Source organism: Protopterus annectens, chromosome 6.part0, assembly GCF_019279795.1.
Source record: "Protopterus annectens isolate FY-2018-M chromosome 6.part0, PAN1.0, whole genome shotgun sequence".
Lineage (NCBI taxonomy): Eukaryota > Metazoa > Chordata > Ceratodontiformes > Protopteridae > Protopterus > Protopterus annectens.
This window is the reverse complement of record NC_056737.1, coordinates 236028004-236050708: the sequence shown is the minus strand read 5'-3', so window position 1 is coordinate 236050708 and position 22705 is coordinate 236028004. Positions and strand designations below refer to the sequence as shown.

Here is a 22705-nt window from a genome sequence, read left to right as displayed (position 1 = left end):
CAGACATACTAATACATGTTTAAAATTTTATTAACCACAAAAATTAATGCCTTTTATATAATGTATATATTTTAAATATAAAAACTATTGGTTTAAATAGAGGAATACATACACATCTTTCTACCTTTATAAAAACAATACAATAAACTGTACTGCCCAAATGAGACAGTCACAAATACATTCAAATCCTTTGTGATTTGAGCTTTAAATATGGTACAATGGATATAGTGTCATTGAGTCCTGGGAATCGATTAGACTCTAAAAGAATCTGCCAATGTGTTTCTTTGTGGGATAGTCTAACCTCCCAAGGTCCACCCCTAACATCTTTGGAAACAGAATCCAGAATGAAAAATAAAAATACTGCTCCATTACATATAGTGGTGTGCCTATAAAGTGCATTATTTGTGTAACCTTTATGTATATCATAGTAATGTTCATACACTCGCTTACGAAGTGGTCTTTCTGTCTTTCCGACATAAAATGATTGGCAAGACTGGCACACTGCCAAATAAACAACTCCAAATGAGTGACAATTATAAAATCTAAATGAAGAAATTTTTCTATTTCTACCTTCCAGATAGACATTTTCTTTATTTAAAATGTATTTGCATTGGGAACACCGCCCACACTTGTATGTCCCCCTCTTTTGTTCTCTCAAATGGAAATTTTGCATGTCCTGCTCCAAAATTCTTTTAATATTAAAGCCTCTTCGGTAAACAGTTTTAACCCTCTTGTCCTTAAGACCACTCAGGTCGGTTAAATCCTGGAAGGATTTAAACTCCTTTTCAATAATGTTGGTAAGATTGCCAACATTGGCACTATATTCTGTAATGAAAAGCAGGTAATCACTTTCAAACACCGAAGTGGTTGTACCCTGGTTGACCCCTACTTCTAAATTCCCTTGCCCCAAAATAGGTTTAAACCTAGTAGATCTTCCTTTAGTAACTTCTTCCCTAACTGAATTAATCATGGACGTGGGATAACCCCTTTCAAGAAACATAGAAGAAAGTTGGTCACACTCAAGGTCAAACTGTGTGTCCTGTGATGTCATGCGTGACACCCTAACAAACTGCCCTTTGATAATTCCTCTCTTTTGAAACCCTGGATGAGAACTATAAAAATGTAAATAGCTGTTGGAAAATGTGGGCTTCCTGTATACTTTAGAGGTAAACCCAGATGGACCTTTACTAATAGTAACATCCAGATAATTAACTGTTTCTTCAGTAATCTGGTGTGTAAACTTTAGAAATGTGGTAGTAGTGTTTATAAGAAAGGAATAAATCTATGGTGTCAATAGGGCCTATCCAAAAAATGCAAATATCATCCATAAACCTTGAGTAGTGAATCCAATTACTTGCAAAATCACTGTTTTGAATGAATTTTTTCTCCCAAACTGCCATGATGATGTCAGCATAGGTTGGAGCACAATTTGCTCCCATGGATACCCAACTGGTCTGTTGGAAATATTCACCACCATAAAACACAAAATTGTTTTTCAATACTAACTCCAATAGACCAGTAATCATTATAACATCATTGTGCAAAATTCCTGGGCATTCCCAAAGTGCCTCCTCAATCCATTCTAACCCTGTTTCCGTAGGAATTACGGAAAACAGGTCTACCACATCTATGGTTAGAAAAATTAAATTTGTTCTATATAGATCTTGGGTAACCTTACTAAGAAATTCCCAGGAGTCCTTTAATAAATGAGATTCCTTCCCCCAAATCTGTTTTAGTTTCCAATCTAAAAATTTGGAGATGGAATGGGTCATGTTAAATCAGCCTGATTGCAAGGTTCAAAAGGAAGACATAGCTAGGTTCCTCTAGCACAAAGTTGATATCCCAAGGAGGGAGGAGGAACCTACTATCATCAAAGAAAGCGTCAAAGTATAAATCTTCTTTTTGAAAACTGTTTGACAATAAACAGCAAAAGAAACACAGAAATGGAGTGAACACTCCAAAATGGCTGAAAAATGTACATTAATAGAGGCATTATGGGAGGCCAAAGGCAGTAACTCTCACAAATATTTAAGCACTACTACTGGTACAAAGTCCCTGATGGGCCCCTGGTTATTGGTTAGGCACCAACTAGAAATCTCTTCCATTTGCCAATATAAGATTTTCTAGTAGCAAACATTCTTCCTGCATCAGTACCTGCTGCGTCATCATGAAAGTGGTGCTTAAAATGATATTGGGTGGTATCAAACTCCCTTGTCAGTGTGATTAGATCCAAACTGTAGTAATGGTGCCCTTGTCAATTCCATAAGAGGAGAACAAATTTTGCCTGGGCCAGAAGGGAGCCACTACAATGATGTCTGGGCAGTCTGTCTGAACCTTCAGAATTATTAGTCTGGAAATCACTGGAAAATGTGAAAATGCAAATAGGAACATCTCCAACCGGGGTGATGAAAGAGAATCTGTTTTCCAGATCTGCTTGAAGGGAGTCCTGAAAACAGAATTGGTTTAGTTGTATGTTTTAAAAGAAGTTGAACAGATCTACTTGAGGTGTTCCCCACATCTAGATCAACCCCTTGTAGACCTCCTCATTGAGTTTCCATTTGTTAGGGTCAGCTAAGGATCTGCTTACCTTGTCTTTCACTATATTTTGCTCTGATGGTATGTAATAAGCTTGAAGAGTTAAAGAGTGTTGTAGAGCTAACTCACATGCTATTATGGCAAGCCGTCACAGAGGGTATGATCTGGTGCCCTCTTGTTTGGTTACATATCACATCACAATGGTGTTGACTGTCATGATCTTTAAGGGGACTGGGCCCCAGAGATGATGTCTAGACATTATGGCATGGATCAAAATACCAACAATAATTTGATACTGATGGGCTTTGATCTGTATGAACTGTTAGACAGTCCTTGCTCTTTTACCTCCATTGAAACTGTTCCTCGAGCAAAATCTAAGGAATCAACTGTTGCAGATTGTGTTGGTGTGGGTGGAGAGAAATGGAGACCTGGATTGTGAGCCCTCTGATCCCTCCACCAATGTAGTTCGAACTTGATAAAGCCCATGATGAGAATGTTGGACCCACATATTTTTGAGGTACTACTGAATCATTTTCATATGTAACCTGGTAAATGGAATAATGGGAATCATAGAAGACATAAGGCCTAATATTTTGAGAAATTCTCTGACTATTGCTTGAGACTGGTTTGAAAAAATTCAGGAAGATTTCCGGATATAAATCCACCTTCTCCTGTGGAAGAAAAGCCTTTTGAGGCACAGTGTTTAGTAAGCACCATAGAAAAGCAATCCTGTGTAATGGAGTGACGGAGGAGTTTTGCATATTTATTTAAAATCTCAGATGTTCTAGGATGGAAAATACCTTTGCTAAGGACTCCTGACAACTGGGAAAAGACTCTGTACAAATAAGTAAATCATATAAAAAAGGAAAAATGTGGATAACCTGCTGTCTGCAGTGGACCACTACTGGGGCTAGACACTTTGTAAGCACTCTTGGTGCAGTGGACAGCCCAAAAGGCAATACAGAGATTTGATAATGTGAGACAGATGCACAACATTTTGGAGATTTCTTGACCTTGCTTGCTATTGGATTGTTATGTTAAGCTTTTTTGAGGTCTAGTTACCATAAAATTCGATCTGGGGTCAGAGCAAACATTTTTGAAGAGTCAACATCTGAACTTTGGAATCTTTACAAAAAGATTGGGAGAAAAGATCAAAACTGGTCTCCAACAGTACTCCTTTTTGGGATGAGAAGCATTCTGGAATAAAAGCTATAGCTTAAATAGATGCTTGGTAACTAGAAAGCCAAGACTGTAAATACTGTATAAGCTATTAACAGCAGGCCAGGTTTTAAAGCTTCAGAGCACCTTTAATACACCCAAACTGTTAGTCAGCTCAAAATGAGCTGAGTAAAAGACAGGTTTAGGTGCCAACCCCTTCAGACCTTTCATGCCAACTGAGCGAAGGAAACTGAGCCCTAAGAGGGCATTTCTAGGAACAAGAAAGTAAACCTGTGCAAAATTTTACCATAACAATAGATGTCCTTCTTTTCACTGTTGCAGTATTCCTTACTAAAGGGAATCCCTCCCAAGGGTAGTCCAACGCCTGTCCAGCATACCAAAACCTTAGTTTTTTAAGGACTTTGTATGTCACATGTATGCTCCTCACTCACGGTGTAGGGCATAAAGATGATGTGTGGATGTACCTACCGCAGAACTGAAAAGCCCCAGGAGAAACCACAGTCCAAGTAGAAAAGGAGGAACACGTGCATCCAGAAAGAAAAAAAAGAAAAAGGACTAAACAGAAAAGGGGTAGGAGGGAGGGAGGGAGGGAGGGAATACTGCAACAGTGAAGGGAAGGACATCTACTGTTATAGTAAGAATTTACACAACTGTAGTATGTCCTTCCATGTCACTGTTGCAGTATTCCTTACTAAAGGGAGAGTACAAAAGTGCAAGAAAAAACTTGAGAGGAGGAAAGCCCACCAGTGCCCTCAAGAAAGCCATGCAGGATAGCCCTTGCAAATTAAAATCTAGCCCTGGAAACCACAACCAGCTTGTAATGTTTAGTAAAAGTATCAACAGAAGTCCAAGTAGCAGCCTCAAGGATGGAACTGGTATCCAATCCTTTGAAATAAACACCAGAGGAAGCCACAGCCCTGGTAGAAAGAGCCTTTACAGAAGTAGAAATGCTTTTCCTATGAAAGAAGTAACAAAAAGAAATGGCCTCAGAAATCCATGAAGAAATTGTTTGTTTAGAAACAGCCAAATCTAGAGATCTAGGATGAAAGGAAATAAAAAGTTGCTTATACTTGCAAATAGCCTCAGTCTTATCCAAATATCAGAACTGCCTATGGAAATCCAAGGTGTGAAGTACCTTCTCAATGGCAGACTGTGGAGAAGGGAAGAAAGTGGGCAAATTAATAGACTGATTAAGAGACAATTCATTAACCATATTGGGCATAAAAGAGGAAATACTTCAAACAGACACCTGGAACCTATGAAAAACTAAAAGAGGGATATCTCTAAGTGCCTGAAGCTCAGACACACATCTAGCTGAACTAAGGGTCAAAAGAAGAACAGTCTTTCATGTACAACGTTGCAAGGAAGTTGAAGCTGCAGGCTCAAAAGGAGTCTGAGTCAGATTTTCAAAAACAAAATGAAGGTTCCAGGAAGGAGGAATAGATTCCTTGGAGGCCTAATGTGAAGGACGTCTTTAAGAAATTGTTTGACCTTAAATCTAGAAGTCAAAGAAGGAGTCAAAGGCAAGCAAGCAGAAATAGCTGAAAGGTGAGTTTTAACTGAAGAGTATGTCAACCCAGCATGGAGCAATTCACACAAATAGCAGAGAAAAAAAGGAACTTCCACAGAAAGTGGATCCTGGTTACGAACAAGACATCACACAGAAATTCTCTTCCATTTTGACAAATAAGATTTCCTGGTAGTGGGTTTCCTGGCCTCCTGCCGAACCCATAGCACATCTTCTTCTTCTTTCAGCTTTTCCTGGTTAGGGGTTACCACAGTGACCACCTGTCCGCTCATGACTGGCAGTGAAGTTTTACGGTGTCAAGTTGCCAGCCCGGTGCCCAAACTTCCACAGAAGGCACACACATGCACGCACTCACACCGAGGACCAATTTAGAGTGTCCAATCCACCTACAGCATGTCTTTGGGATGTGGAAGGAAACTGGAGCACCCGGAGGAAATCCATGCAGAACCAATAGCACATCCTTAGAAAAAATGTGCCTAAAAGGGATCAAAACCCTATCACCCACAGTGTCAGCTGAAGAGTGGACAAGTGAGGATGGAGTACAGACTCCTTGTCTTGTGTAAGCCAGTCCACCTTGTGAAATGAAGTGTGATGATTGCCCTTGGCAAGATGCAGAATAAGAGGGAGCCAATTCTGTCTAGGCCAAAAGGAAGTCACCAACAAGATTTTGAAGGGAGTCATGGTCTATCTTGTGCAGGACACTTGGTATGAGAGAAAGAGAAGGAAAGGCGCATAGAAACACCACCTTCCATGTCAGAGGACTTAGGACTCTGGTGCAAAAGAGAGGAAGTTGTCTGTTCTGAGGGGAGGCAAAAAGATTTACCTGAAGAGTACCCCACTGGTGAACAATGTCCAAAAACACTTGTCTGTGGATTCTGCCCCAATGTTCTGTTCTGAAGGAATATAAACAGCCTGTAGAGTCATCTGATGCTGGACAGCCAGATCCTAAACCTTCAGAGCTAGTCTCACATGAGATATGACCATGTCCCCCCTTTGTTTGTTGATGTTTCACATCACTGTGGTATTGTCTGTAAAGATTTTGAAAAGCCCTGGAAGAAAAAGAGTATGAATGGCCTGAAGGGCAAGAAGGAGAGCACTTATCTCCTTGATGTTGATATGGCCCTCTCTCTGATGAATGCTCCACAGGCCCTGAAGCTTTACAGGGCTGAAAGAAGCTCCCACCCTGTGTCTGGGGCATCCGAAAAAATTTTCCTGAGAGGGGACTGGGGTCTGAAAAGGAAGCCTTGGGTTGTGAGACAGCTGATGCATCCACCATTGAAGCTCTAGCTTTAGGTGTAGAAGAAGAGGAACTAGAAAGTCTAAAGGATGAAAATGTTAAAGCCATGCTGACTTTAGGAACCACTGCAGCTTCCTCATATGAAGCCTGGCTAGAGGAAGCATTGGAATGGTGGAAGGCATGTAACCCAGACAGCTTAGAAACTCCCTAGCCATAACTAAGACTTGAGGAAGAAGGGATTGAAAAAAGGCAATTAGAGTGAGAGTCTTTGTTGGAGGCAGGAATGGTCTAGAGCCTGCACCCAAGAAAAAACATGATTCTAAGAAGGAGTCAGGAAGATTTCTGAAAATTTACCATAAACCCTAGGCTTTGCAAGAGGCAAATAGCATAGTGGAGGTGCTGAAGCAGGATCTCTGGAGAGGAGGCCTGAATGGGCAGGTTGTCCAGGTATGGAAAGATATGTATCCCCATCATTCTGCAAAAGGCAATCAAAACAGCAAGGCATTCGGTGAAGACCTTTGGGGCAGAAGAAAGGCCAAAGGACAAAGCAGAGAACTGAAAATGCAAGGAAGAAACAGAGAAATGCAAACATTTCCTGAAATGGGGATGAATAGGGATATGAAGATAGGCATCTTACCTGAAAATAACTCGGAAATCAGCAGAAATGAAGGAACGTTCACATCAACAATCAAACATGGAGTTCGGACTGGCAGCAAAGTTGTTCCAATATAGGTAAGTTCATATGTCATCTTTATGCCCTACACCATGACTGGGGAGCATACGTTTGATGAACAACGTCCTTAAAAAAACTACTGCTTTACTATGCTGTGCAGGTATTGGGCTACCCTTGGCAGGGGATCCCTTTAGTAAGGCATACTGCAACAATGATAGGGAAGGACATAAATCAAGTATCAACATGCTGACAAAAAAGACACACTAAAAAACAAGGGGAAATGGTGAAAAGGAGTGGCTACTGTAGCAGTATTCATTCAAACATCTACAGTTATGGTATGTTTACTTACACAACTATACTGTGTTCTTCATATTGATCACTGTTGCAGAAGGCTAAGCTATATGGGTAGATTACCATAGCTTAGAGCAACTGGGAGATAAAAGGAGAATGGTCTAGGGCTCCTGGGGTATGGTCGTAGCAAAGCCTGACCTAGATTTAAAAAAGGAAGTATGTACAGCAGACCAAGTTGTTGCTTCTAGAATCCTTTTGAATCCAACCCTTCCAAAAAGCCATAGATGAAGCCAAGGCTCTGGCAGAGTGGGCCTTGACCCTGCTTGGAATACTTTTGTTATGGTGGGAATAACAAAAGGTAATATCTTGAGAAAAACATCTGAAAACAGTCTGCTTTAACACAGGTTGTCCCTTCTCCTTACCTTCACAAGAAATAGCAACTGGTCAGAAGTTCTGAAAGATTTTGTTCTGTCAAGATAGTACCTAAGCTGTCTGTGGACATCCAAAGTATGAAATATCTTTTCTCCCACATTTCTGGGTTCAGGGAAGAACATAGTGAGATGCATAGTTTGGCTTGAAGTAAACTTGGATACCACTTTAGGCATAAAAAAGATTAGTTCACAAAGAAACTATATTTCTGTGGAAATAAGATAAGGATGATCCACCATAAGAGCCTGCAACTCAGATACTCTTACTGCAGACATCAGAGCAGTCAGTAAAGCTGTTCCCATGTTAAGAACCTTCAATCAGCCAGATGGGCATGTACAAATGGATCAAGTGTTAGTGTTTCTAAAATTAATATCCCAAGGAGGGGTCACCAGTTTTCTTGGCAATCTCTTATTTCAAAACTCCTCTCAAAAACATTTTGACATAAGAATGCCTTGAAAAGAGGGGAATCCATAGGCAGACATACTGAAACAGCCAACAAATGAACTTTGATTGAAGAGTAAAACAAGCCATAAGAAAGTAACTCACACAAGTTAACAAGTATCTTAAGATGATATACTTCATTTCTGACAACAAATAATTAAAAAGTAGAAAATACATTTATATTAATAAAAAATAGTGTGGAAGGGTTCCCCTAAAGAGTATTAAGTGTCTGAAAGGAAGCTTTGAGCCAACTGCTGATCCTGCATGAGGCAGCAAGAAAGTACTGAAGATTTTTAGTCCCTCTGGATTAGCTCCCTTCAAAAGGGACTTAGCCTACAAGCAGACAGACTGACAGTGAGGAAGGGGATACAAGTTTATGGAAGCTTGTCTGGTTGCTATATCCTTGACAGAATATAACTCATAGGCTACTGCAGCAGTGAGAATGATGAACATCTACAATTTTTTAAATTGCAAAAAAAAAAAAAAAAAAAAAAAACAATTTAAAAGGAGAAAGGTAAAGACAAATGTCACTGTTATCCTTTCAAAACAATTTCTACAGGGAACCACCACCCTCCAGCATACCTCATACCCCATTACTTAAATATAATGACTCTGAAATCACTATACCTAGGACAATGGGGAACACTCCAAGACACAGCAGTCTCAACCCTGGTATACAAATCTTCCACATTTGCACATTTTGTCACTGCTGTGGGAATTTTTGTACGAGTCTCAGATATTCAAATGGTAACTGTCATAGCTGGATAGTGTAGCTGTTGCTAAGACAGTCATAGCATTGCTATGGCAAACCTACATACTTTTTTGCTAAAAATATACACATACTGTAGCAAGGTTATAAAACATACTTCATCTGTATTTCAATTTATTTAAAATAATTGTAAAATATGTATTTAAGAGAAGACATGCAGATTCTCTTTACAAAAAGAAACACACTTGCTAACAAAAGAAATTTAGTGAAGTTCAAGAACAAACACATAAGGCATAGATGATGAATGCACACAGCTATTACAATATATGAATCCCATGGTTTGCACTTCTTTTAATCAAACTATAACTCCAAATGTAGTTGTTGTGTCTTTTGGCTTATCCCGGTTAGGGGTCGCCACAGTGGAACTCCGGTCCCCTAATGTTTGGTAGTGGATTTTTACATGCCGAGTTACCAGACCTGATGCACAACCTTCAACGAAGGCACACCCATTCATGCATGCCTCCACACAGAAGACGATCTAGCTGAGAATCGAACGGGACAACGTCTTGCTGTGAGGCGACAACGCTACCACAGCACCACTACTGCGGTATAATAACTCCAAATTTAGTAGAAAAGAATATTAAAAGATGCATTTCCCTGCAAATAATACATTGTTATTGCCAAGTACATAAATTGAAAATATCTCTTAACAGTCAATAATATTATACAGCAAAATATACATTTTATAGCGAACTTATGTCTGCTCAAGGCACCAGCTATTTTTGTTGATAAATCCCTTTCTTGAATCTTGTCATTTTATTCAGAATAAAAAAGTCTCTTCATTCTACTAATCACTATTATTTGCAAGCATTTTCAAAACATAGTTATTTAAATAAACAGTACTTAAGGAACAACCAGATTTATGTGCAAGACTGTTCCACCACCTTCACCTCCACAATCTGACAGTACAAAATCAACTACAAGAAGTCAGCATCTTGAAAGAAGGGGACAATGTAAAAACATTTTCTAAAATCTGGTGGTCCTAGACCGAAGAACTGTTTTCAGCAAAAACTGCTTTCAGTACCATTCAGTTAAATATGCAGTATGAGCTGGGATCAGAATGATTATGAACCAATAAACACTAGAATTACCAAGTAATCATACTTATGCCACTTCCTAAAATATTATTAATTTTTAATCAAAATAAAATTGGAATATTTCACATTTTACCCTGGTAAATGATGAATAAAACAGTAGAAATAATTATGATGGCATAAAATTTAAGAGTAATTGTCAGTACTATAGGCAAACCAAGATATCAGTTTTATGACTAAAATCTTCTTCATCAAGTATAACTATTAAACTCAGTGAGGCAGGCTCCTAAGATCTTCTTGGTTTTACTCTCCAATTGTCCTTATTCACTATAACCAAGCAGAAGCATCATGGTAATCTTTCACCAGCCAAATGCTATCTATCACTCGACCACTCTGAAAGAAAAGATAATCATAAAGTCAGGCTTATTAGAGCAGTATTGGCAACCATTCCCTTCTTGTAAATTATCCTTGCAAATTATCTGGAAGCCCTGAGGAATCATCTGTTTACAGTGACATACACGCTAGGCATTGCTCAGTAAGAGGAGCACATACCAAGGTAAATTAGTTAATGTGAAACATACAATAAAGTCAAATAAAACACAAATGGCAGTCAGCTAAAATCATTTAAGTCAGAGGTAAATGGAACAGGATTTTAAGGTTCATTTAGAACCGTCTGCACTGGATATTTTAAGTGAAGTTGACAGTAAATTTTATACTAGAGCTGCATTATTTCAGCATTTCTGTGTGATAGGTATGATGACTTTTACAGCAGTACTCTATTCAGTAGCACACTTACCAACGCATGTGCCCCTCTCCTAACAGCATCAGAAGGTGTGTGAGCTCACTATAGCAACACTGCCCCAGCTGCTGATGATAAATGATTGTTATTTGACAAACCAAGTAAAGCAGGAATGCAAGATAAAAATTTATTCCGGTACCTCGGCTCCAACAGCCTTCAAGGGAATAACACACAAACTTTCAAATGCAGTATATATACTGATACTGCCAATTAGACATAATTACATATAATTGAAAATGATTAATTAAGACAACATTCAGATTTAAAGAGACAATGCACAATTCATACTATTTCTATCAACTCTATGACAATAAATACCTATCAAAATGACTTAGAATGTTGATTAAACATTTAAATTAACTTCTAAGTTTAACCCTCGAGGTTTTAATGTTCCATATTTTAAGATAAATCTACTTTCTAAATTCAATAGACTTTTTAAATAATTACCTCCAAAAGAAGCATTAGGTTTTGCTAAAGCACTAAAAAATAATGAATCTGCAGACCCTTTGTGTGTATTTTGAAAATGTTCAAATATAGGACTGCTCGTTCTAGCATTACGTACATCCCCAATATGTTCTAATATACGACTTTTGAGTTGTCGCGTTGTCTGACCTATATAATATTTTGGTACTAAACAGTCACAACCAATGATATAAACTACACCACAAGAGCAGCAATTGAATTTGTATTCAGCAAAATATTTAACCCCATTTATAGCACTGCCTGATAGGTTCTTAACCCTCCTACATATCTTACATTTGCCACATTGAAACATGCCAACTTGTTTTTCCAAATTAGACGTATTTTTATCATTCCCAAACTGTCTGTATTTCAATTTATTTAAAATAATTGTAAAATATGTATTTAAGAGAAGACATGCAGATTCTCTTTACAAAAAGAAACACACTTGCTAACAAAAGAAATTTAGTGAAGTTCAAGAACAAACACATAAGGCATAGATGATGAATGCACACAGCTATTACAATATATGAATCCCATTGTTTGGACTTCTTTTAATCAAACTATAACTCCAAATGTAGTTGTTGTGTCTTTTGGCTTATCCCGGTTAGGGGTCGCCACAGTGGAACTCCGGTCCGCTAATGTTTGGTAGTGGATTTTTACATGCCGAGTTACCAGCCCTGATGCACAACCTTCAACGAAGGCACACACATTCATGCATGCCTCCACACAGAAGACGATCTAGCTGAGAATCGAACAGGACAACATCTTGCTGTGAGGTGACAACGCTACCACAGCACCACTACTGCGGTATAATAACTCCAAATTTAGTAGAAAAGAATATTAAAAGATGCATTTCCCTGCAAATAATACATTGTTATTGCCAAGTACATAAATTGAAAATATCTCTTAACAGTCAATAATATTATACAGCAAAATATACATTTTATAGCGAACTTATGTCTGCTCAAGGCACCAGCTATTTTTGTTGATAAATCCCTTTCTTGAATCTTGTCATTTTATTCAGAATAAAAAAGTCTCTTCATTCTACTAATCACTATTATTTGTAAGCATTTTCAAAACATAGTTATTTAAATAAACAGTACTTAAGGAACAACCAGATTTATGTGCAAGACTGTTCCACCACCTTCACCTCCACAATCTGACAGTACAAAATCAACTACAAGAAGTCAGCATCTTGAAAGAAGGGGACAATGTAAAAACATTTTCTAAAATCTGGTGGTCCTAGACCGAAGAACTGTTTTCAGCAAAAACTGCTTTCAGTACCATTCAGTTAAATATGCAGTATGAGCTGGGATCAGAATGATTATGAACCAATAAACACTAGAATTACCAAGTAATCATACTTATGCCACTTCCTAAAATATTATTAATTTTTAATCAAAATAAAATTGGAATATTTCACATTTTACCCTGGTAAATGATGAATAAAACAGTAGAAATAATTATGATGGCATAAAATTTAAGAGTAATTGTCAGTACTATAGGCAAACCAAGATATCAGTTTTATGACTAAAATCTTCTTCATCAAGTATAACTATTAAACTCAGTGAGGCAGGCTCCTAAGATCTTCTTGGTTTTACTCTCCAATTGTCCTTATTCACTATAACCAAGCAGAAGCATCATGGTAATCTTTCACCAGCCAAATGCTATCTATCACTCGACCACTCTGAAAGAAAAAGATAATCATAAAGTCAGGCTTATTAGAGCAGTATTGGCAACCATTCCCTTCTTGTAAATTATCCTTGCAAATTATCTGGAAGCCCTGAGGAATCATCTGTTTACAGTGACATACACGCTAGGCATTGCTCAGTAAGAGGAGCACATACCAAGGTAAATTAGTTAATGTGAAACATACAATAAAGTCAAATAAAACACAAATGGCAGTCAGCTAAAATCATTTAAGTCAGAGGTAAATGGAACAGGATTTTAAGGTTCATTTAGAACCGTCTGCACTGGATATTTTAAGTGAAGTTGACAGTAAATTTTATACTGGAGCTGCATTATTTCAGCATTTCTGTGTGATAGGTATGATGACTTTTACAGCAGTACTCTATTCAGTAGCACACTTACCAACGCATGTGCCCCTCTCCTAACAGCATCAGAAGGTGTGTGAGCTCACTATAGCAACACTGCCCCAGCTGCTGATGATAAATGATTGCTCAGTAACTCACCTGTATGATTTCTGAAGTGGAATGTCTAGTGCTGATGATGTAAATAGGGGGGGGGAATGCTGCAGCTGTCCACAGCAACTGTTAGGCTAACAGTTGGGTAGGATGAAAACAACAATGCATTTAGGTAACAAAATGCTCAAACACTTTATGCATTAAATATAGTTGATTTGAACTGGTTTTCCTTTTTAATTAAGTGCTGCTCCAGTTGGATGCTTGCATCAGTGAAATATATTTCTACTTATGATCCCAGTAAGCTGATGTTTTCAACTGCTCCAAGCCATGTGACTCTTCTAAGGTAAAAGTATCCAGCACTCCAGATAAGATTTCCCTTCTACGAATGACAAAAGAAAGAGTAAGCCCATATCTGAATGAGTTCAAATGAAGGCCAGACATCCATGAAGCAAATGGTTCGGCTGTGGGTATATCAGTGGCAGTCCTATTGCCATTTGTTAAAGTGAACTCATGTCACACTATCACTGAACAATAACAATGCTGCCAAGACAAGCCAGACATGAGAGAAGAAAATGGACATATCGTCCCACTCGTAGATATGCACTTCTACAACTAGGCAACTTCTTACTAGTACACGGCCTACTGTATGGATGCCTAAGAAAAAGGGCTGAATCACCTGTTGGTGGGCCATCTGGAATGTCAAGAGAATAAACAAGCAAAGAAAAATCTACCACCAAGAACACATGTTGAATGTACTGAAGTAAGATACTCCAAATCAAGTGGAACCAGTCACCACTACAATCTCCTTGTTTAGAAGGACTGACACATGCCCAACTAACAAAAGAACCTGAAAGAGAGTATATGGACAAAGAAAGTCAGCCAGTTCATTACGCAACTTGGAATCAGTTTGTTAATAATTCTGACAGCCAATAACCCTTCTAACTATGGGTCAGTATAGATTTGTGATAACGAGGAACAGTATTACAACTGATTTATAGTTAGATCTGAGGAAAGTACCTCTGAAAAGCTTAAATAAAACACAAGAGTAGAAAAATGGCATGTGCTATTTAGTGCAATGTATTATGTGTATGTTTATGGAGCAGAATGCTATGGGTTCTAATTTTGTCTAACCCAGTGGTTTTTAGCTGCAAAGAAGCACATCATTATGTACTATGTGACTTTGACCAGACATTCACCAGTTAAAAGTGACTGTGTGTCTACTGCACTCACCCTATTAAAAATAGTCATTATTAATGTTATCAGGCAATTATGTGGTTACAAACAGTTACTCTTTTCACTTACTGAGCAACAGCTAATATGTGAGAGGGAGTTTTGTCTCAGATATGGATATGTGCTGAAGAAATGACTGGTTTCCTCACTCAACACTGGCTGTTGTGTGGGAAAGAAGGACGTGAACCTTTGCAAAAGTTGTGCTTAAATTGCAAACTTTATTTCTGCAGAACATGGACCTCCCTCATACAAAAATATCAATTAGCAAATCTATCAAACAGGTTTTTCAGCCCTTAAAAGAACTGGGCAAATGATTTTCTATGTTGGGTTGTCCACATTTGATATATTAATTACCCTTTGTACAAAAACAAGAAGCTATAAAACACAGCACTCTTTATGTTTCTTTTTCTGTCTTCAGACCAGCCGTGACTATACCACCACCCACACTAGTACCGGTCCTTGCATTAATGGAAGGTAATCAAGTTCTATACTGAGGACAACCAGCACTGTGGCATAAAAGGATAAAGTCCTAACTACAGCCCAGGTGACCTGAGTTCAATTAACGACTCAACCATCTGAGGCTCTGGCAAGGGAAGGATGGCCATGCCCATCCTAATGTGTGAAGATACACATGTATGAGCACCCTCCCCTACATTCGATCCCTGTTGGAGGCTGAGGACACACAGGGGGTAGTGGCTTATGACAGAATGGGCACAGGACAGTGGAAGCAGGAAGACACATCAGCATTTATCCATTGTATGTCATTCCTCTGGATGTTAATGTGCAGACATGAAGGAAAGGGAATTTAGGATTTAATAAGCAAAAAGCACTCACTGACAGCAACTATGATGCTGCACCAGGAGCTTAATCTCTTCACTGGCTCTGAGCATGGGTTGGAATAATCTGGTTGAGGAAGGAGTGCCCAGTGAACCCAGTGGATGAGGTCAGACCCTGGTGGCAGGTAATTGTCAGCTGCAAGCAGAACAGCTATGTCCTCAATGATGGGGAGGAGTCCTTAGGAATAGAGCTTAAACTCAACTGACTGGGTTTCCTGCTCTTAATGTAACCATTTGAAATGTCAAGACCAACTAGAGCGAGTCCTAAACACAGACACTGAATGGCCGAAAAAACGAACTTACATATACCAGGTTAAGATTGTTATTTCCTGGAATATTCATTTTTCTCCAAGGTATGGCGATTTTGGAGTGTTACATATAAGTTCAGGGGTGCAGGGGAGCTTGCCCCCCCAAAAAAAAGAAGTTTAAAGGAAAAGAATAATGTTTGAGCTTCTCCTGGCTTTTTCATTTTTTTTTTTTTTACTGTAGGCACTCAGCATTTTGAGTCTGACATTTCAGTAGGGATCAACTCTTAAAGAAAGAACTGTGCATGTGATTCTCTGCACTGGGGTTTGGGTCATCTTCCATTCTCTTGAATACACATAAGATGGAATTCATAGAAAACTAGCACAGTATGCAAGACTATCCCATTTCATAGAATATTACTATTCTTTTCAGCAGCATAGCTCTGCTTTGCTCTACTGAGCAGCAAAAGATTTGGTAGTCAGGGTGGACCTATGCTAATTAGATCCATCAGCATTTGTTACACTACTCTGTAGGGAAAATTGCCCAGTATTGTGATTCCCAGACATGTGCCCTAGGCAATTTCCATGTAGAGTACTCAGCAATTTAGCTGCATACACCCATGCATTTCACCCTTATCAGATTGATGATACAGGTAGTCATCTGGACTATGTGTGCATGTGCATGAGGAGGCATTCAAGTGCAGGTGTGTGTCTGTGTAGGGGGTTCTGTATATGTATATAAATCCTAGTGTGTGTGTGTGTGTGTGTGTGTGTGTGTGTGTGTGTGTGTGTGTGTGTGTGTGTGTGTGTGTGTCTCTGTGATGGATGACCAACTGCTGCCTGATGGTATCTGATCTAGGGTACACAGAATAAGTTAAGGGAACAGAATAAATGGTGCACCAGGAAGTGATGACAAGCAGGTACAGTGTATGAAGGTGGGGGAAATAACATATTGATGTTTACAGAGTATAAAGGAAATGAATTATGGATAGAGCATAATTAATTTAGCTTAAAGAAAATGGACCAGACTATTCATACCACTTCACACTGGTATGAAGACCCTCCATGTAAAAGCTTTTTTTTTCTTTTTATAGCCAAATGTACTTTAAGTCACTTAGTCCTAATAGGCTCAGTAGGCTAGGTGATTTATGCCGGAATATCATATGTAAGAGAGGCTTTAAAGGATGTGAGTGGGGTGCCTGTGTTTGCACAGATGTGGATATGTTTTCAAAAACCAACTTTACCCTACACTCACTGTTAATGGTGGGCTTAAAGTCTCCACATCTACTTATAAACACCATGACCTTCTTATAGTAATGCAGGAGCACTTGCTTTCTTACTGACAGGCGTCAAGATGCTGTACTATCTCTTTCAACCAGAAGAGAAGTGCATCTACATAAATATGGATAACGACATCTACTCTTCTAACAAAATTATAAATGTATAACCAGATAGTATAAATGAGAAATGTTATTTATTTTTAAATACAGTTCACAACACATTCTATACTTATAGAATGCTGCTAAGGGTCAGTTTTATTAATATAATGCATTTCGGGGGGTGGAGTGCCTATAACTACCCAGTGTGAGCAGACTGCATATTCTATGGGACACAGACTGTGCTACAAAAGCATTTACATCTCTCCCTCTCTCTTTGTATATATCTATGTCTCTCTCTTTCTATCCATCTATATATATATATATATATATATATATATATATATATATATATATACATATATATATATATATATATATATATATATATATACAAACACACACACGCACATATACATACATAAATTGGGTATGCTTACCGCAGTCAAAACACGTAAATATTGACAAAACACTTACACACAAACATTGAGAAAAATATGCAACAGAGCATGCTCCAAGAAACAACCTTGCAGCATGCAAGAGTACAGTACTGTTTTTCACACATGGGCAAACCCTCCCCCCCTGCACCCCCATAACCCCTGCTAATTTTATAAATATATATATATATATATATATATATATATATATATATATATATATATATATATATCAGCTCTAAGATCACAGGGAAAGGGGCATATTCCACAACCTTAGGGATTGTCAATCTTGACTAAATAGACGTCGACATTTGAGAGTTTTCAGTGCTTATATATATATATATATATATATATAAATGCACACACACACACACACACACACACACATATATATATATATATATATATATATATATATACACACACACACACACACACACACACACACACACACACACACACACATATATATGATAGTGTACAATTCAAGTACAAACAGGTAGCATTACCTTACACAGTAATCTCTGAAAACAAAACAAAAGAAACACTGAAATCACAGTCCAGGAAACAGAACTTTAATAAAGAATTAAGCTTTATCAATCTCATCAGGTTCAAAGAAACTTCATCGAAATCTAAAAAATAAAAATCAATAATCACTTTATATAAAAAACAGAACTACTCACGTGTGTTAAAAATAGGCCATCATTCAACAGATCTATATTAAGTTTTAATACATTCTCCACCTTAAATCATAAATAAATACTATAATTAAAAACATTTAAGGCAAACATCATGAAATAGAAATGTTAAAAAAAGTATTTTATCTAAAAATACACATAAAATATATGTAAAAATATATAAGAAATGTTGATGTCTTTGAAAAAACAGCAAATAGCCTCATGTGAACTACACGAAAGTAATATGCTATACTGAAAACCGTTTGCAATTTGGTAGATCTCAGTTTTAGCACATTTATTTTAAATGTATAGTTAGTTAATGCTGGGGAGTGTGTGTCACCCAATTTCAGTTGCCACGCCAATTCTCTATACTCCAATCTATCCTTCCATACAAGTTACGTATAGTCCCAGGAATGACATACTCCACGAACCAAAACCCAACAAAAATTTTAGGTCAAAACTTAAAATATCAAAAATCCAAATAAAACTTCTAAGCCCCCCCTTACCTCCACGTGTAGGGCTGTAACTCCACATCATACCTCTCAACTGTCCCTGATTTTCAGGGACGTCCCTGATTTTGACTCAAATTTTAGCTCTGTCCCTCTTAATCCCTTCTAAAACTAGTGACTTTTGGAGGAAAGGTGGTGAATTACACTTAATGAATAATGACAATAATTAAGAGTTATAGAATTCTTTTACTTCAGAAAATGTGTATTATAATTCATATGCTCTGATTCTGTCAATGTTTCAAATTAATAGCACTAATATTTTAAAAGTGTCCCTGACTGTCCCTGATTTTTTCTTGACTTGTCCCTGATTCAGTTGAAATTTGTCCCCGATTGGTTGAGAGGTCTGCTACACATCCCATATGGTTTGAAAGGGAAATCAAAAGAATTGCTGTCTTAATTATCTCATTTAGCAAATTTGAAGTTAATATGTTTCTGATTAAGTCAGTCTAAATGTTTTTTGATGTGCATTCATTTTTTTTTAGGGGGGGGTCTTTTTGTTCCTGACATCATGGCCATTAAGCTCTCTCTATTTAGCCCATTCCTTCCCCTGGGAGGAGAGATTCTGATAGCTCCTACATTCTTCCAAACAGTGACACCCAAGCAGAGAAGGGCAGTGCTTTCTTCCAATGACGGCAGGGGGTTGTGCATGTTAGTCGCTAACCTCATGTTGCATGCCCAGTAACCTGCTCCAGGGTTAAAAATGCTGTGAGTGCCATCCAAAACATCTTTCCACCCTGCACTTGAATCAATACACTCCTCTTCACCTCCCTCTTAAATAGCACATCTCATATTTCTCTTGTTCTATCTCAATCCACCGTTCTACCCCTCTCATGCATCCCCTGTATACCTAAGTTATAAACACTAATTTGGAACCAGCAGCCTAAACAGAACTAATCCTATACTATGCTTTCTCAGAAAAATGCTATTATCACTAGCCCTCTGTATAATACTGATATCACCCCTCCCCCTTACATAACTTTATAACTTATTTCATTACATCTCTTGAATTCTTTACAAACCTTTCATACATTTTTTAACTTACTTTATTACATATCTTGAACGTGCAAGCCTTTCTTTAATGTAAGAACACTAAACTTCTTTACAACAATATTTTCCCTTCTACAGTATCAATCCATTTGTTTCCTGCAAGATTTTAGAGCTACAAGAACTGTACAGACTTATAATTATTGATGTGAATACATTATTGTATATACCGGTCTTGTAATTATGTTTGCTTTTTCCCCAGAAATGTAACTGTTGTTTTTTTCTGAGAACTGTCTGAAATTCACTTGTTAATATAAATGTATTGTGATGGAGCTTTTCTCCCTGGGTTTCCACTGAAAATGGGTTCTGCCTAGTCGGGCTTTCCTAGCAAACAAGCACAAACAAACAAATAAATAAATAAATACTGTTTTTTTAAGTTATTTTGGATGTGCACTAGTAAAATAAAAAAAAAAAAAAAGTATTGTTTACTGCCTCCTTTTTATAAACTTTACTGACTATTATTTTATTTGTGTAGATGCAAATACAGGTAAAGAATGCTGCTATCACTCTTGCTACATTTAAATTTCAAATATTCAGAAGAATTGTTAATAAAAATATAAACATCCAGTATTTTCTTTACCCCTTCTACTCATAATAGGAATAGATCATCAATAATCCTACAATAAAATTTGATGCACCATCTAATATGAAGGGCTGACAGGCAACAGGGCTACTGAGTTCATTAACTGTTTTATTGTGCTTCTTAAAATGCAAAAGAAGAGGTGTGGTTGACAATGGCTAGAAAGGATAAAAGAAAGAGGTGTCAATTAATGAAGCAACCTTTTGAAAACACTGTCAATGTAGAACTTTGAGTTGAGAGGGGAATGTAGTTAAATTAGATTTGGAAAACTGTGGGTCTACATTTATAAAAATGAAAGCTTAAAGACCAGAGCTAATAATTCAGTTTTTGAAGAAAGGCTTCCAATAAGTAAGCTAAGGGTAGAAGCTGCCAGTATAACATTTAGAAAAACAGGGATAAAAAATGCATACATTAGAAAAAAATGGAGATTGAGTTAAGGATGACACCTATTATTATATTTAAGATAAAGCCACACAGACGTTAAGTACATGAACAACAAAGCAACTAAAATCCCTCTCACTTGACACCCCTTCTTTAACATGGTTTACATCCTACCTAGATAACCGTCAGCAGGCAGTGCTTTGGAAAAATTCAATATCTAATCTCCTTCCTACCTCTTTAGGAGTACCCCAAGGCTCTATCCTAGGCCCCCTCTTATTTTCAATCTTTATCAACGACCTCCAATCAGCTATCCCTAACACCACCTGTATACAATATGCAGATGATTCTACTATTATCTGCAATGCCACTTCTCAAACTGAACTTCAGTCCCTTACCCAAAAAGCCTTCTCTACAACTGAAAAATGGTTCTCTGATCGTTGCCTTCTCCTCAACCCCAAGAAAACCAAACTGTTACTGTTCTCACCTTCCCGTAAATGTACACCACTTAATTTCTCTCTCACATCAACTGATTGCACTCTCATTTCTCCTGACTCAACTACAAAATTACTAGGAATAATAATTGACAATAATCTAAGCTTTGACTCACAGATCAACAACACAATAAAAGTACTTAACAAAAAAATTGGTTCACTTTACAGAATCAAACCATTCCTTACACATGAAACAAGAACCATCTTAGCTAGATCTCACCTTACCTCAACTCTTCTATGCCTCCCCCATCTATACTAATCTCTCCAAAAGTAACCTTAAGAAACTTGCTACATCTTACTACAATATTGCTAGATTTGCTACAGGATCCCAGTTTCGTACTCACCATTGCCTGAACCTAAGACAACTAGGCTGGATAGAATTTCCTAACAAATTAATACTTCAACAGCTCTTAATAGCTCACAAAGTCCTTTACCAACCAAGTAAAATACCTATACTCTCTAACCTTGTAACACCTTACAATAACATGAAACAGCTACGCTCCTCTAACAAACTACTGGTTGATACCCCCAAACTTAATAACTCAGCTTGGGATTGCCTCTTTTCCAACTCTGTTGGAAAAAGGTGGAACAAACTACCCTCTGATATCACATCCTTGTCTACACTCTCACTTTTTAAAAGACAACTGATTATACATCTCAAGAGTCAATGGCTTTGCCCCTGTACCAATCCAGATTAACCTTCCCCTTACTTTGTCTCTTTTCTCACCCTTTACCCTTACAACTTTCCTTTACATTATATCTATGTAAATAAATTTATTTCTTATGCACAGTATGACCACTAAAAAAAAAAAAATTTTTATTATTATTTCTTTGTTTTAGACTTTAGACTTTTGTATTTCTCTCTGTTTGCTCCTATCATAGTTGTACATAATAACTAACCTTGTTTATTAATTCTAATCATGTATTGCTTATTGCTGAATAACCATGTAATATTCCACTGGAGCTTTTCTCCCCGGGCCTCTACTGAAAATGGACATATATCCAGTTAGTAAATAAATTCACGGCCACTGCACAACGAATGTTGAAAACTCCAGCACTGTTCAAGGCAAAACAATCCAAAGGCAGGACACCAAAATAATCCACAGCTACACAAATTTATTGCAGACTCTGTTCTCGTAATCAGCGAAATGAGAATATTTTCCCAGACTGTGGAACTAATGCTAGAGAGCATACAGGTACTTTTCACCAGTTGAGAGACATTCTCAATGCTAAATATGACTTTGGCAAGAAAGCTTTTATACAGACTGCCAGTAAAACTTACTCTCAAATGTTAGATGAATTGGATTTTTCTTTACATAAATACAAAATGCTAGAAATGGACAACGCATACTTAAAACATTGTTTAGAACTTAAAATT

At 37.6% G+C, this 22705-nt stretch overlaps 1 protein-coding gene across 1 annotated transcript in view; it reads right to left on the bottom strand.

Moving 5' to 3' along the window:
* Positions 1-12754: 12754 nt before the first annotated feature.
* ACP7 (acid phosphatase 7, tartrate resistant (putative)) overlaps positions 12755-22705 on the bottom strand; it is a 1845593-nt gene continuing 1835642 nt past the window's right edge. The window contains exon 13 of the mRNA XM_044073976.1: positions 12755-13064. Within this exon, the coding sequence (XP_043929911.1) occupies positions 12999-13064 (66 nt within the window). The 3' untranslated portion in view covers positions 12755-12998. The remainder of the gene's footprint in view (positions 13065-22705) is intronic.